Source organism: Astatotilapia calliptera, chromosome 14 (genome assembly GCF_900246225.1).
Source record: "Astatotilapia calliptera chromosome 14, fAstCal1.2, whole genome shotgun sequence".
Classification (NCBI taxonomy): Eukaryota; Metazoa; Chordata; class Actinopteri; order Cichliformes; family Cichlidae; genus Astatotilapia; species Astatotilapia calliptera.
In genome coordinates, this window is record NC_039315.1 from 4,478,432 (window position 1) to 4,495,827 (window position 17,396).

At 45.3% G+C, this 17,396-nt stretch overlaps 1 protein-coding gene across 1 annotated transcript; it reads left to right on the forward strand.

Moving 5' to 3' along the window:
• The first annotated feature begins 1,372 nt into the window (after nucleotides 1-1,372).
• LOC113036367 (WD repeat-containing protein 20) lies at nucleotides 1,373-17,180 on the forward strand. Its single transcript, XM_026192687.1, has 4 exons — nucleotides 1,373-2,239; nucleotides 5,972-6,154; nucleotides 7,489-8,898; nucleotides 12,249-17,180. Exons 1-4 carry the CDS (start codon nucleotides 1,838-1,840, stop codon nucleotides 12,294-12,296), a joined length of 2,043 nt encoding a protein of 680 aa, XP_026048472.1. The 5' UTR covers nucleotides 1,373-1,837; the 3' UTR covers nucleotides 12,297-17,180.
• Nucleotides 17,181-17,396: the final 216 nt, after the last annotated feature.

Below are 17,396 nucleotides of genomic sequence, written 5' to 3' on the forward strand. Positions count from 1 at the left end.
ATTATATTTATTTTTCAGAAATCTATCAAACTGAGTCCAGTTAAGCGTGGATGGAGAACACAGTGATGGTGGTAATGAATGTATATTTATAGATTTACAGCAAACACACTGTCACTTCTATTAGCATCTTCATTTCAGGCCACTGGATTTGTGCATAACAAATCCTTCATTTTAATTAATTTATTCTGATCTGTAATTTTCTTTGTAATTTCAGCAGCTCAGTGTGAGCAGCGACAGCGTCAGGTTTCGGCACTTCTAATGAAGCCTCTCTGCTGGCACTAATCTTTTCCTAAAAAGACGCCGGAGTTATTCTCTGCTGAATTTAAAGGTGCTTCAGAAAAACTCTTGAGGTCCTTTATTCACTGAGGAGGGAGCGTCACACGTCACCGTCAAACATTTGGCTCATTCCAGGAAAACACTTAAGATACTTGATCACAGCCAAACATGGAATTTTGAATTTCATGGCATAAACTTGTTCAGTCTGCAGTGAAATATGAGTTACAAGATCATGTGCTAATTATATGTTATGATGTGAATTTCTTAGATATCTGGGCAGGCTTGTCCCACCCTGTGTCTGTGTGTAGTCAAAGCTAAACAACACAAAAGCATCGTTATTTTATACAAAAATTGCAGTTAAAGTTGAAGAGTGACAGGGTAGGAATGGGCTTAACAGGCATGGTTTTGAAAAAACAAAAAACAAAACCGTTATCTGAAGCCACCAAAGAGTTTCTAACAGTAAAAACATTAGAATAAAGGAATTATTCAGAGTAAATGCTGGAATTATACTATGCAATGAATGCCTTTCTTTCTTCATTACTAGCAACAAGCAATATTTTGTGGTGAAACCAATCATCTCCACCTCACACAGCCATGATTCTGCATAATGGGTACTTTTATTTATTTATTGCTCTCAGTATGCTTGTGCTGATTTGACGGTCAGGCTCTTTTGGAATAACTAAAGGAAGCATACGGGACATACTTTATTTGCTAAACCATCTTGTGCTTGTTTCATTCACGTTGGAAATACTGAGCTGAGTTTGGTGGACACCTTCAGCAGCATATCGGAGAAACGGCAGGTGTAACACAGAAAAGTTTACTGTATTGTATGTGTGGTTTAAAGGGCAAGAATTTAAAATATGTAATTAAATTCAATGATTTTCCCTCTTTTGCTTGTGTCTTGGATGGGCACTCAGCCGTGCACTGGCCCCCTACCCAGAAGACCCAGTGGATAATCTGATGTTTCACCACTTTTAAATATAATTTTAAGTAGCAGTGCTACTTTTCATGTAACACACCTGTCAGCACATCATAAGTCTGAATTTATTTCTGATCAAATACTCAGATTTCCAGTGCGCCCCCTTATTCTCGCCCCCTCTGCCCACAAAAATCTTGGAAACGCCCGTGGTCCTGGCCGGTCCACTGGTTGTTAAGTGTTGGGGGTGGGGTGGTTGACTGAGGCTGACGGGGGCTGGATGTCCTCTCTTTGCCCCCCGACCACAGTGGGAGTGCGCAGTGCCAGGCCGGGCCAGCAGCAGCAGCAGCAGCTGACGCACCGTCACACGTACTTTACGCACGCTGGATGAAGGCAGGCAGAGACCCGGCGGAGGAGGATGCTAACACCGGCTCGGTGGGGCTGTCTCCGGGGGTTTATTTAGCAGGCAGTGGGGGTGCCGGTGTAAAATGCAGCGGGGCGGACGGGCTGTGCGGGTCGGCCTTGCTGAGCTCGGCTGCTGCGCCTCATGTTCGCCTCTCACGCATCTCTCCTAGGACTTGTGATTAGCGCGTTTTTGTTTCCAGGTCAGAATCTCCGTTTCCTGTGCGGCGTGTTTGTACTAAAATGGCCGGAGATGGCGGCGCTCTGAAGGATATCAATGAGATTAAGTCCCAGTTCCGGACCAGAGAGGGCTTCTACAAGCTGCTCACCCTCTCAGACTCGCTGCAGCGGGGCGGGCTGCCGCGGGGGCCGTCCGCCGGAGCCACGCTGGGGCCCGGGGCCGGACCGGGTCCGATACCCGGCGGAGGGGTCGGGCTGCTGCAGGGGCCCGGGGCTGCAGCCGCCGCCGCTGCCGCCTCTTCCTCCTCCAATGCCGCAGCCAACTCCTCCCCGGCTGGCTTCCTGCCGCCGGTCCGGGTCTCCATGGTGAAGCTGCAGCCCGAAGACCCGAGCGAGGAGTCGGAGCGGGTGTGCTTCAACATCGGCAGGGAGCTGTATTTCTACACGTACACCAACATCAAGAAGGTGAGGCTGGGGGCGAGTTTAGCCTGGCGTGCTAAGCTGCTAGTGTGATGCTGCTGCTTCGCATTTCGTCATCTTTTCAGGCTCTCCGAGCGGCGGCTGCTGCTGCTGCACCACCACCACAGCTTTCTGCTTGTTATGCAATGCAAAATGGAGCTGCTGCTCATTTGGCTGAATAGGTGGTGAGTGGCGCATCGTGCAAACGGATGCACAGTGTCAGAAGGAGCTGAAGGAGCAGGAAACGGCGAGAAGAAAGGCTCTGACGGCTCTCCATTCACTGCAGCCTTGCTGGGAGCTGAAGCCTGGTCCTTGGCTGGGGCTGCCTGCCAGCGCTCACAGCTGAAGGCTTGTAATTTGGAGGCACACTGCGAGATCATTTACTTTCTGCAAAATGTTGCTTTTTAACAACAGAACAATCCAGATGAACCATCACAGGCTCTGCAGCCTCCCTGTCCCCTCATTTACAAGGCCATGTGTCAAAAATAGACTCCATCCAGAGTGGGCTGAATTTGACTATTTTAATCATATTATCTAAAGGGACCCTGCTGTGCTTCATATTTTTGTTACTAGAGCAGCTTTGCATGAATCATTGTTATTCATGTTATCCTAGGCCTTACTGCAGCCCCTCCTCTCTTCCTTTAAACCAGCTTTCTCATGATTGGCTGCCCCTCACAAACAGAAGGTTTGTGACTGCAGGTGGGCGGGGCTTCTGTGCATATAGGGAGCATGTTTAAAGTAGACCTTTTAGTTTTTCTTGTTTAGCATCATATTTTTATTCTTCAGCACTGCTAGGAGAGCTTTGCATGATTCCTATAATCCTTAGTTGTCTTATTCCTGGTATTGGTGCAGCTCCTCTGTTTGTCCTCTGTTGGAAACAAGACACCATCAAAGCCTGCTAGGAGTGACCCTTGACACTCTTGTCCAAACTGAGTGGTTTCTGCCATAGAACAGAATGACTGGGTTTGCATCAAGAGGTCAGTGAGGGTGTTCTGCCTGTGCAGCCACCTGGAAATCGTTCTAGTGGTGATCAGACACGTCTTTATAGATGTGTATGCTAAGGTGTCAAAGCTTGTCATCAAGGGGACAGGAGAGGTTGGTCAGATGTCGTCTTTATTGGGGAAAGTGTTAAAACGGCTTTCTTCTGATTGGCTGCCCCTCTCAAACAGAAGATTTAAACAGCAGGTGGGTGGAGCTGCTGTGTGCCTGATATGACCTTATAGAAACGAGACCTGCCACTCAGCAGCCGCCTCCCTCACAGCACCTGCTCGGGCAGGTATTTTGAAGGTTCGATATCAGTAGTTCGATATCATGTTTTGATCAAATAGGTTTTAAAAACAGGACAGTTTCAGCTTTTGGGATTTATTTTCTGCAACATTTAAGTTTTTAAGTAAAGAAATGCAAACATCTGGCATCAGTAATTAAAAGTATGAAGTAATATAATGCAGTGAGGCCCTCGGACACTCGCTATTGATTCCAAATAATTATTCTCGACTTTTCCCATTTTCTGCCGAATCAAAACAATTACAGAGCTGATTTTGTCCTCTGTCCTCTTTTGTGTTTGCCTTCCACACACGAGAGGCTGAGGGCACCGAGGTGGTGGTTCTGGTTCACATCAGGACGAGGTTATGTCTTTTGTTTGAGGATGTAATCTCATTAGATGCTCATGCAGCAGCTGTTCACCACTGAAACTTAATCATTTTGACCCTCAAGTGACTAAAATGTCCACGTGCGGTCATTTATAACCCTGTTATTCTTTTTTTAATGTGTATTTATGATGATCACAGCTACAGTTTCCTGTATCTAAGATGCATGCTTTTAGCTGTTATGTCTGTAAGTTTGGTTTTATGCAAACAAACATTGCCAACAAAATTACTTTTATTTCCATAAAACATATTGTTCTTAGTTTTAATAATGCATGTACTGCAGTATGCTCATATCATTTTAATATCAACATTTAAATAACACTAGCAGTGACTCCATAATACTTTGAGGAACAACAAATTCCAATGAAGTCGTCATAGTCGGGCGGATTTTAATCACTTGTTACTCCCGTTTTGTACTCGGACTGAACAAACATCTGGTTTGCACGTGTAGAATATTTCAAATATTTTGTACAGAAAGATCAAAATTTCTGCTGAAGGCAAAGTTGCTACTCTGAGCCTGTTATGTGTGGGTCACCGCAGAACGTCACAATGTAGCGATTCATGTTAGAAAACACACATTTGTACAAAGCTTTCTGTGATCTTTGACACACAAATGGACCAGTTCCTGAAAAAAGTTGTAGAAGTAGATGAATGGTAGGAAACATTTATACAAATAAAAATATCACAACACACATAAATGTATAAATGCCTCCTCAGGCTTAACTTTGACCACTGACAGGTGATTTTTCTCTTCATCATGACACTAAGGGTTTTAGTGACAAAAGACCACATTGTGATGGCTAAACAGCCGGGTCAGAGCATCTCCAAAGCCGCAGCCCTTGTGAGATGTTCCTGGTCCGCAGTGGGGAACCAGCGACAGAGTCACGGGCGGCCAAGGCTCGCTGGAGCACAAGGGGAATGAAGGCTGGCCCGTGTGGACGACATATCCACAGACCACTCAGGGGCCCATGCTGACCCCCGTCCAGTGCCGAAAGCACAGAGAAGAGGCACGCAAGAACTAGACAGAAGCTCTGGAACAAGGTGGGACAATCTAATGGATCATGTTTTCTTTTACATCACGTGGACGGATGTGTTTTGCTTACCTGGGGAGCACCTGGCAGCAGGATGCACTGTGAGAAGAAGACGAGCCAGCAGAGGCTTGTCGTGTGGATGTTACTTTGACACATACCACCTACCTTAGCATTGTTATAGATCTGGGGTGGGGAGCTCAAAGTCTCAGGGCCGTTGTCCTGCAAGTTTTACATATCACCCTGGGTCAACACACCTAACTCGAATGATTAGTTCATTACCAGCCTCTGAAGAACTTCAAGACATGTTGAGGAGGTAATTTAGCCATTTAAATCAGCTGTGCGGATCAAGGACACATCTAAATCCTGTGTGGCACCGTGAATGCATAAGTTATATTTCAGAACCCATTGAAGGAAAAGAGTGTTTTTGGCATGACAGAAAAAAAGAAAAGTATCATCGCTGAGGGTTTTCCCTGGAGCTGGATCTGCTTCCAGCCTGCAGCACCTCGTGCTTCTTAATGAGAAACGCTAATAACCTGTTTAAAGAAACTACAGGACGCATGTAAACAGCTTCCCCTTCCCCAAAGCGACTCGAGTAGCTTAAGCCCGCTGATCTCCATTGGAGCAGCAGTTTAGTGCATGATGATGATGATGATCTCTCAAACACAACCTCCTCCAGAGCATTTTAGGTCTGCAGCGTAAGTTTTCACAGAAAGGGAGTCACCTCCATAACCCTGAAAACATTTAGTTACCTCTCTAAGCTGTAGATCTTTGCAGCCCTGCCCTGTTTAACGGGTTCTCTCTGTGGTTGGTGATTGTCGGTGAACACAGCGGCCCTGCACAGAAACTTTGCTCCTTCGCTGAGATGGCAAACCCTGATGTGAAAAACGTTCAAATCAAGCTCCACTGCAGCTGCCATGGAAACACTTCAACGTGTGATGATTGGATTGTCAAAAAAAAAAAAGAAAGAAGGACAGAAACATAAGAATGGGCACAGAAGTGTGATGTTTGTTGTTTTGGTTCTCTGAATGTCGCTGAAACTTTCTCCTCGCTGTTGTCTGCAGGCTGTGGACCTCAGTAAGCCCATAGACAAGAGGATCTACAAGGGGACGCAGCCCACGTGTCACGACTTCAACCAGTACTCGGCCACAGCAGAGAGCGTAGCTCTCATCGTGGGTTTCTCAGCCGGGCAGGTCCAGTATCTCGACCCCATCAAGAAGGAAACCAGTAAACTCTTTAACGAGGAGGTAATAAATCTGTGTCTCGGCTTTAATCTGGGTTTGTTGCAGAGAGCCGACCTGGCAAACAGGCTTGTGGTGTGTGCAGATTATGTGGCAAATTAAAACAAAACAATATGTTCATCAGATCTCAGGGATGTAATGAAGGGTGGAGGGCTGAGGCTGGTGTAGCTCTTAATTTTGCAGGACAAAATTATTTTTTTTGAATCAAGTTCAGTTTTTTTTAATTCACATGCAAAGAAACAAATCTGACCAGTCAGACCACTGCATTTGAGCCAAATCTCAGACATGCAGCTAAACGTTCTCTGGGTCAATTGGCTCTCTGAAGTGATTTCTCTGCATTCACAGATGTGGCCCCAACTCAGCTCACAACAGCTCAAACTGAGATCTTGAAATATGTAGGAAAAGCTGTCGTAATGTAGCTTCAGCTCCGGGATGAAACCACGAAACTGTCCCTGCTGCTGTGTTCTGATGAGAACTGGATGAGCCCAGCGTCTGTCTCTTCCTTTTCCTGTTTAGAAACATCAGAATCAGCTCATCATCGCTTGATCTCGACTTCATTTTTTTTCCTAACGTGCATATTTTTGAGGACACTTTCAGGGTGTATATACTTTACACGACAAATTTGCATCTGAAAAGTTCATAATTTCATGTCTGGTTTGTTTGTTTGTTTTTGCAATGTGCTTGGTATGTAAAGGCTTTTATGCTGAAAGAATGGCTGGGTGTATTTCCACCTTAGCCCATTTCCTGTATGTTTTCCTGCCTCTACTGTCAAAAAAATAAAAACTGGGGCGCACTGGCAACTGTGGCTACATGTAGCTTGCCGTCACCAGTGTGTGAATGTGTGTGTGAATGGGTGGATGACTGAATGTGGTGTAAAGCGCTTTGGGGTCCTTAGGGACTAAGTAAAGCGCTGTACAAATACGGACCATTTACCATTGAGTTATAAACCTTACAGCAGCGTTTTGATCAATAGATGCTTTAGATAGACAAGAAAACCATGTGTTCCAGTAATGCAACTGAGTTTTAAATGAGAGGCACAGCTGAATGTCATCGGTACACAGATGATAAAAAATGGCTTTAAAACTACGGAAGGCCAGGACTGCCATAATGAATTAATTAAATACACCATTAAATAATTAATTAAAATTGTAAATAATTAATTAAATAAATATTTGACACATTTAATTAGTTATTTATTTATTTCACATTTTAATTAATTATTATTATTATTAATTAATAAACTCAACAAAACCTAAAACTCATACTTTTCTAATGTCTTTCTCCACCCTTCCTTCCCTCTCACCTTCTCCGTCTGTCCCCACCTCCTTCCTCTTTCACAGAGGTTGATAGACAAATCCAAGGTAACGTGTCTAAAATGGCTTCCCAAGTCGGAGAACCTGTTCCTGGCCTCCCATGCCAGCGGTCACCTCTACCTCTACAACGTGGACCACCCGTGCGGCACCACGGCACCACAGTACTCTCTGTTGCGGCAGGGCGAAGGCTTCGCCGTTTATGCCTGCAAAACCAAGACGCCGCGCAACCCTCTGCTGCGGTGGGCCGTCGGGGAGGGAGGCCTCAACGAGTTTGCATTCTCCCCAGATGGCGTGCACGTGGCGTGCGTGGGCCAGGACGGATGCCTGCGTGTCTTCCACTTTGATTCGATGGAGCTTCAGGGCGTGATGAAGAGCTACTTTGGTGGGCTGCTCTGTGTGTCGTGGAGCCCAGATGGGAAATATCTCGCCACGGGAGGGGAGGATGATCTGGTTACTGTGTGGTCATTTGCAGAAAGCCGAGTGGTAGCGAGGGGGCACGGCCACAAGTCTTGGGTCAACGTGGTGGCATTCGATCCCTTCACGACTTCCCTGGAAGATGAGGAGCCTATGGAGCTCAGTGGCAGTGAGGAGGACCTCCACCAGGGGGCACAAAATAACTCCATGCACTTTGGGCGGGTTCGAACGAGCAGCACGTTATCCCGCCTTTCTCGGCACAGCTCGAAAGGCGGCGGCTCGCCATCGGTCACTTACCGATTTGGCTCGGTGGGGCAGGACACCCAGTTCTGTTTGTGGGACCTGACGGATGACGTGCTGTACCCGCGCCTGCCGCTGTCCCGCGCCTTTACTAACACTTTTGGGCCTTCGCTGTCCAACTCTGGCAGCGGGGGGATCAACAGCACCTCAGGTGGGGGAGGAAGTGGAGGTGTGGAGGGACATCATCACCCCCCGAACACTAACACCGGCACCTCCAACCCACCCACACTCCCTTTACCGCTTCCTCGCTCCCTTTCGCGCTCCAACTCTTTGCCCCACCCCGCTGTGGCGAACGCCTCCAAAGGCCAGGGCGCCTCAGAGGGCAGTGGGGGAGGAGGAGGAGGGGGAGGGAGCAGCGGTGGAGGAAACAGCACCCCCTTCAGCATCGGCCGCTTCGCCACTCTTTCCCTACAGGAGCGCAAGTCGGATAAGTCCGGCAGCAGCGGGGGCGTGGAGAAGGAGCACAAGCGGTACCACAGCCTGGGCAACATCAGCAAAAGCAACGACAAGATCAATGTGGCGCCGAGGAGCAACCGGCTGGACGCCGCCAAGGTGCTGGGCACTACGCTGTGCCCACGCATGCACGAAGTGCCGCTGCTGGAGCCGCTGGTCTGTAAGAAGATTGCACACGAGAGGCTGACGGTCCTGGTGTTCATGGATGACTGCATCATCACGGCCTGCCAAGAGGGCCTCATCTGTACCTGGGCACGGCCGGGGAAGGCGGTACGTCTCCTGTTAACATTTTTAAGTCATAGTTTTTCTCTCTAGTTGTTTAGTCTCGCAGTCGGTCTTAGATGTTAGAGAATAACTCGCTTCACATGTCTTCATAACTCCAGTCCAACATGGTTTTAATTTACAGTGCAGGGCAAAAACAGAGACTGTTCACAAAGATGGACTAAGCCATCATCACATCATCTTTTATTTTACAGGGTATCATCTAAGCCTTTAATCTGGTGTTTTAAAGCCAGATGGGACCATGTTTGGGTGAGACATCGAAGCTGCTGCAAAGAGTGAACAGCCCAGTTCATGCAGGCATTTCAGCCTCACTCTCGTCCTCATGAATTATGGCACATGCCACCAGGGACATGAAAAACTCAGAACAACCGAAGGCTCAATCAAGGACAGTGCACGCATTGATTTCCCAGTTGCAGATTTTCTACACCTGAAAGCAAACCCTACTTTATCATCTAATTTATTCTAAACAGGATTTAACCTCTTCAGAAGGTTGGAGCAAAGTGTCTTGAACCAATTTGTTAGTCTTAAAAGAGGACAGAGAAACACTGAGTGCTCGTGTATATTTCAAGAAAAGTTGTGATGTATTTCTGAGTAGCCCAAGTCTTGATGCACGCTCAATCTTTCAGGGAAGAAAATCCCAAAGGTTGATTCTGTTCGTCTGGACGTAGCGTTTTTGTGGGAGAAACGATTCGTCACTCATCCAGGTGACTTCTTCAGTCTCAGCTGACTGCAGGTTTCCCCAAATCTTATAAACAGTACATTTGCACAATAACTGAAGCTAGCACCACTGAATGACCAATGGGCTGGAAGGTCAGTTCCTTGATCATTAATATGCAAATTGTCATGATCATTGATCAACAACCACTGATCAATGGCCATGAGTACCATTCACAGAGAGTTGGGGAATGGCTGCAATCACAGCATTGTAAGATGGTGACAGATGTACCCTTAGGCCCCCTCCTCGATTCAGAGATGGTCTTTCCCTTTTCACGTAAATGGCCTCCTTGACTCCGCCCTCAAACCAGCGTTCCTCCCTGTCCAGGATGTTACATCCTCATCATTGAAAGAGTGTCCACTGGCCTGTAGGTGTGAATAGACTGCAGAGTCCTGACGAGGTAGCTCTTCTGTGTTGTGCCATCCGCTTCGCCAGAGGTTGTTTGGTTTCCCCGATGTATAAATCCTGGCAATCCTCTGTTTATGCCAGGGGACCTGATCCTTGGGGTGGACCAATTATTTATTTTTATTTTTTGTTCTGAAAAAATGAAGACGTCACCTGGATGAGCGCCACTCCCACTGAAACTGCTGCGTCCAGACGAACAGAATGAAGTTTTTGGGTAGCCCAAGTAGTGCTAAACACTTAAACAGTAGTATTTATGTGAAACACATTTGTCGTTTCGCCTTCAGCACCAACCATTTTCTTGCATATTTTTCAGAGTTCAGTGGTTTGTTGGAGGTTGTTGAGGTAGCTCATCATCATTGGAGGCTGACTCCCGCCTCTCAGACATGCTTGTCTCATTATTATGTATAGAAGGAAACCTAGCATGGTGTTGCTATAGCAGTGGTGCCCAAAAATGTTCCAGAAGACACTAGCCCCGAGGAGCCTTATGAATTAGTGGAGGTTAGGCCGAACAGACACCTGGAGTCTAAATCTGTCTGTTCTCTGAACTTTAAGGAGCAGGTGTGTTATTAAAAAAGTTGAATGCTAAGAAGTGTGTACATTTGCTGCTGAGATCAAAGATTTGGCAAAGGCAAAAATTAAAAGTACAGTTTGAAAGCGCATCAGCTCTCATTGGAAAAAATTAACCATGCTGGATAGGTGCTCTGATATGGGCTGGGTATGTGGTAGAATAGAATAGCCCTTCATTGTCATTGTAAATACATCAGGAATAGTAAAGACATCAGGAATAAATGGCCAACAGAACAGATATATACTATAATATATTCAAAGCAAGAGAAAGGGAAGCAGTGCAAAAGGACTCTGTCTGAGTATTGAGTCCATGTGTGAGAGGCCTGAATGAAGAGGGTTACTCAGACCATGGCTCAGATTGGTGAGTTGGGTGGGCAGGTGTGGGGCGGGGGGTGTTTGTTAACAGTCCGAATGGCTCAGGGGAGGAAGCTGTTAGTGAGTCTGGAGGTGTGTACCTGAATGACCTGACCCCGCAGCAGGTCAAACAGGTGGTGGGGTTTTCTGAGATAGGTTTCGGCTTCACTTCCAGATCCTCCTAAGTCAGGGTCCTGCTGCCTGTCCTGTAGAGGTCTTTGCAGGTCTCCATGGATACGTCTCCCCAGACCGTCACTGACCCACCACCAAACTGGTCGTGCTGAGCGAACCTGCTCTCATCTGTATAAAGCACAACCTCCCATTTCTGGTATTCTATGGCAAATGCCAGTTTGGGCTACAAGGTGCTGGGCAGTGAGCACAGGGCCCACTAGAGGGCGTCGTGTCCTCAGGTCACCCTCATGAAGTCTGTTTCTGATTGCTTGGTCAGAGACATTTACAGCTCTGGCACTGCTCATGCTGTTCCTCCTTTCACTGAGGAGCAGATACTGGTCGTGCTGATGGCTTAAAGACCTTCTGTGGCCTGCCCAGCTTCATAAGCCTCTTTTCCATTAGTAGCTACTCGGATTGACTCCACGGATCGGCACTATTCGGCTCAGATTGATACTGATCAAATTCAGTACTACCTAATGTGGTTGTCGTCATATCATATCATATCATATTTCATCATATCAACGTGTCTGAGCGTCCCTCGACGTCATTAAAATGTGACACGAATGCTAAAAAGCAGTTGAACAAGAATATACTTGCTGTTGGGTCTGTGGCTTCGTCAAATTCGTGGGAACACTGTGTTGTTTTTTGTAGCCATTTTAAAAATGGCGGTTTTAATTTTCATGAACAACAGACTCTCGAGTGATGCTACTGACCAGCCAATTGGTGGCATGCAGTCTGACGATGTCGCAGTTTAGTACCTGCTTGGATCGCGTGGAAACCCGGCGAGCAGGTACCAGGTACTATGACCTAAACCCTGAAAACCGTGGTGAACTGTGCCGAGTTGATCCAAGTATTCTAATGGAAAAGGAGTTATAGAGTAGTTCATATAAGAAACTGGGACTGATGTGGAGGACCACATCAATAATCTAATAAAGAGATAAAATTAATATTGAACAGAATCGAGTTTAGCGTATTGATAAAACCCTTTAAACAGACACTGGGTCTGGTTTGCCCACTTATTTAATTATCAGTATAATTATGAACCAGGGTAAAGTTCGGTTTGAGTGCAGACAGGAGAGGATTTTCAGTGCGTCTAACTTTGTGTTTTTCTTCTTCTCCCATTCAGAACCTGACAGCACAGAACGGGAACTCTCCGAGCGGCACGGTGGTATAGCTGGAGGGGAAGCTTTGCACTCATCCCTCCATCCTTTCCCTCGTCGTCGTCGTCCTAATATGTCAGAATTTGGGGCCAACTACCAGAGACTATACCTGACCTACCACTGCAGTATTAACCCTCAGTATAACTCTCTGTACACGCCTTCACTCAGAGGTGGGAAACTCTTCCTGAAACACTCATTTAGGAAAACTTGGGAACAAATGACACATTGAATATAGCACTAAGCCACAGTAGACCATATCAGTATATGACAGAAGTATGTGGACACCCCTTTAGTTGTTTTGTTTGTTTGTTTTCTTTTACTGCTGCTTTTGTTTATTTTCTGAGGAATGTTTTAAAGCAGCGTGGAAACCAGCCAGACCTCGTTTAGGATCAACTGGAACTATGAAATCAGTGTTAGACGCCACTAATGTGTTGGAAAAGCTGTTGCAGCAGCAGAGTATGAGTCACATACGGGTGAAGTGTTCGGGTGTCCATGTATTTTTGACCATATGATGGACCTAAAAAGCCAGCCTTATTGTTGAAACATTCAAATTTCACAACCTGTTCTGCTGATCTGGACTATTCGAGCACGTCAGCTCTACCTGGTCCCATTTTCCACATGAATTTCTTCCACTGTAGCGAAGTGGAAGTTTTTTAAAATGGGCCATTTTAAAAAACATTTATCAATTGGTTTAAATTTGCCATCACTGATAAAGTATAAACTGGATGTGTCTCTTTGGGCAGCTTTATTTTTAGATTTCTCTGTGGAAGTCTCCTTCAGAGAGTCTAAAGGGTGACCGTTCAGGGAGCGAGCACAGATGATGTTTCTGTGGGTGAAATGCTCCTCCTTCAGAGTCCTCGGGATGTTACGGGGGCCTCTAAACCTGGTTCACACATTTCATGCTGCTCAGCTTCCTGGAAAAAAATGAAGATCATCATCCGTGGTCGTACTCCTCACTTGATGTGCTCCCATCTAGCCTGGACTCTGCAGACTCTTCCACTGAAAACTGCTCGTTTGTAGCCGGATTGATAGCTCTCATCAGATGTGTACGTTTGTAATCATTATTAGAAAACTTCCACTGAGTGATCTAAAACACGCAGCAAGCCTGGAGGCGGTACAGAGGTGCACAAGGAGACAGTCTTGAAGTGCAGATTAGCCAAAATTAAGTCCAGAAAGTTGGGAAGTTTTATTATTTAATGAGCTTTTTGTCCATGATGGAAGTGAGAAAAGTGTTTCTCAGGAAGAGTTCCCCCCCCCCCCCCCCCCCCCTAAGTGGGACTGCGGTTTATTCCCACTGTTTCCGCCCTCCCTCCTCCGTGTCTCTCTGCAGAAAGACTGCTTTAACCGCGTTCTTCATCCTTCGGTCTGTAACCCCGAAGCAACAAAGGAGCTAATGGCAGGCCCTCCTCCATCGGACCCCTCCCTTTTTCCCCTTCATGCTAAAGACACTGCAAAAGCCACGGCCATTGTATGTATGTTATTTATTTTATCACAAGACTGTGTAGTAATTTATACTGTAAATAATGAAAATACTCTATAAATACACAGCGGACAAACGTGTAGGGACTCGGCAGCGATGATGAGGTGAAGACGAAGCAGGAAAGATTATTAATATATGAAGATCCTTCTATTGTACATACAAACGAGACGGTTATAAATCGAATGTCTGCTGTTTTAGGGAACATGAAGATGTCGATGTGTTTTTATTTTGTGTTATAGAGTTTCTCCCTGAAAGCAGTCTGGGTTTAATCTGATGTTTTTGGTGTCGGGGTGACCGACCCGACTCGAGCACAGAGAGCAATCATTTCAGCTGACTGTCCAAGCTAATCAGTCGAATCGTCACTAATCCTCATGCATCCTAATGAGTAACGTTGGCACCAACAAACGCACACTGTTGCACATTCCAAGCACACACACACACACGCACACACAGTCCCCCTCTTGGTGTAGCATCATGTATTCTGTGTTATGGACTCTCCTGTCGCACCTGAATTGCCTCTTGCAAGAATTTGCACATAAAATAAATCCACAGTTCATTGTTAGCTGCCACATTCAGGGGTGTACTTTCTGTTTATCGATCTGACTGAAGCGGCAAAACGGCTCCCATAACGCCCCCGACACTCACTGCACACGTTTAGTTGGAAGGAATTTAATAATTGCACATCTCCGTGATGAAGTTTGTTCCCTTTGCATGACTGAATTTACTCTCGACTTGACTTTTCTGCCTTCCTATTCCTGACGATAGAAAAGAAAGCAAAAATCTGTCTGATTTTTCACTGTCGGCCATAAACCTGCCAAAAGCTGCGCCTGAAAGTTTAAACCACGTCTAAGACGGAAAGTTTCCCTCACATTTAGCATTCACTGAGTCCCGGGATCCAAAAGGACATCTGCATCTGGATTAAGGAGCTATACTTTCACAAAACCATCTAGACAATGTTTTTCTTTTGGTTCAGCTTGATTAGTATCTGTGAAAATGGAAAGCCAACGGGCAAATTTACCCCTCCGGGAATTTCAAAAATTCCTAGATCCCAGAAAATTCCAAATTGCTTGGGGATCAATTGAGCCAATCTTAAAACTTCCAATTATTAACATTTTTGCGAGTTTGAGTTTTTACTAAGTTTAACTGTCAGGCGTGTTATTAGTATTAAAATAATTCCTGGTTGAATCCTTGCACTTCCCTGTATGATACTCACATAACTTTCAAAAGTAGATTTTTATTGATATTTCCGATAAAGTACAGAGATGTGATTGTACGTCACTTTAGTTCTTCAGTTTTGCTGATCCAGATGGTGTGTAGTGAGGATACGTTTGAGCCCAGATTGTAATCCAGACATTTCTGGTAGTAACAATTTATAATCAGCTGATTTAGAGGCTACAGGACTGCACCTTAACCATCCTCCCCTCATAATCGGACTGTATTTCTGTTCACTCTGATGCTGTGTGCATGACTACTTAAAAATTTGCTAATTTTAGTATCTCGGAGTATTTAAAGCGACACAGTAGTAGTAGTTTCTGATTGGCTACGTCATAAAGACGCAATTTGAAGAGTGAATCCCTGGGTGGGTGGGGCTTCTCTGTCTGAGATGACCATATAAGGAATAGCCTCACTTGGTGACCTCATACAGAGCCAAGGGTAGAAAAAAAATAAACTGTTACTGAGTTTTTAGTTTACAGGGATTCCTACACATACACTGACCTCATAAATTGAACCTTTGTCCAGGTTTAATAAAAGCACCCAGCATTCTAACATTAGGTATATCACAGAAAAGAAGGAAAAGGAGAATAGCATTAATAGTTAACACTGAAACTTTGACTGATGCTTCTGTGTTGTAAACATGATACGTTTTTGCGATATCAGGGCCAGATGTTGCCAAGAATCAAATTAAACTGAAACGGCGTATTCATTAACAGGTTATTGGCCTGATTTATTCAAAACCAGGTGTCAGTATTCAGCGCCTTCCTGTGTTTGATCTTAAACTTGTTCTTACCTGTCTGCCTATAAATAGCTGAGCAAACGTCCCGCGCTGCAGGAGCCAAGGTTGCGCCCTTGGAGCCCCAGACAAACCGTCGGTTTCTTGGCTTTGCGTCTGAGTCGCCGTTGTCGCAGCATGTGAATTCATTCTTGTCGTCATAGCAACAGCACGCCCGAGGAGGGTATCTTCGAATGAGCATCGTGAGCTTGTGGAGTCGGTCTCGGCTTTAGGGCCAAATTAATGTCGCATCGCGACGTGCGAGGGGAAAATCTGGACCTTCACCTGAAACACTGATGAGAGCACAGATTATTTAAGAGGTTTAACTTCTCCAAAAACATCTTCAAACTAAGTATTTCACAGCCAGGTGTTTGTTTAGAGGTGAACTAAGCCTGCTTCACAATGCAGCATCAAAAACCTACCAAACTCCCTGGATACTCGAATATAGTCGGAGATTTGCCTTTGTCTCTATGGTTTGTAAAGGTTTTGGTTCTTTAAACTTGATGATTTTAGAGATCACAGTCTCTCTGTGTGTTTGTCCTCTGTTGCGCAGAATTAGTGTCAAATTTTATTGGAGAAGTACAATAAAGTCACAAGTTAAAACTCGTTTTAATGCAGCTTCAAGATTTCCTGTAACAACGCAGTGCCTCTGACGTCTCCTCGCAGTGTTTCCATCCATGACAAAGAGGCAAAAATGAATCCTGCACTGCAAGAGCTTATTTAGAAATCAGCACATTCTTGACTTGAACACTCACTGGGATAAAAGATAAAACATTCAGCAATAAGAGAGTCTTCAGTTCGTTTGAGAGCTGTCTTTTTAAAAAGCAGGATTTGGTTGCGTTTTTGTGCCGCATTAAGTGGAAGAAACGGTTTAAGCAGTGAGTGCTGACAGAGGTGACATTGGAGAGCAGCGTGAAAAATTTGAAATTTTTTGTTTTAGATTTGCAGCAACTGGTGTTTGTTTGAGGCGCTGAAATCAGAAAATTGAGTGTTGTTCACTGACCTCTGTTCATTTCTGTGTTCAGACTGTCTGCAGGCAGCAAAAGGAAAACAAACAGCCCTGAGTAAACAACATGTAACCCCCCACACACACTCTCACACACTCGCACACACTCACACGCTAAAATCCAGACTTGCAGACGTTCAGCACTGAGGGAACAAACGGCGTTCCACAAATCTTTTCATCAGGATGAAGAAAAGCAAGTCAAACCACTTTAATATGTCCGTGTTTTTCTCCCGTGTGCTTGTTAATGTTGAAATATGCATTCTTCATTAATCACCATACACACACGCACACACACACACGCACACACACCCGCGCACACACACACACACACACTCTCTATGCCTGCTCTGATGGAAGTTAAAGCAGCTGAATGACGTCACTGTTTGTAAATGGAGATCTGTTATTAAAACGTGAAACCTGAACCTTCTGTTATCTGTTCTTCTCACTATAACGAGTCATATTAACATACTGAAAACAAGCCTGTGCTTTTTCATGTGGATTCATGAAGAGAGGGTTTAAATGTTTCTGTGCTTGAACTAAATATAGGCTCGAAGCATGAAGTGTAGCTGAGCTTTAGTAGCTCCAAGGACAGCTGGAGGGACCAAGATGGTAATTTTGCATCTTTAAGGCCTTTAAAG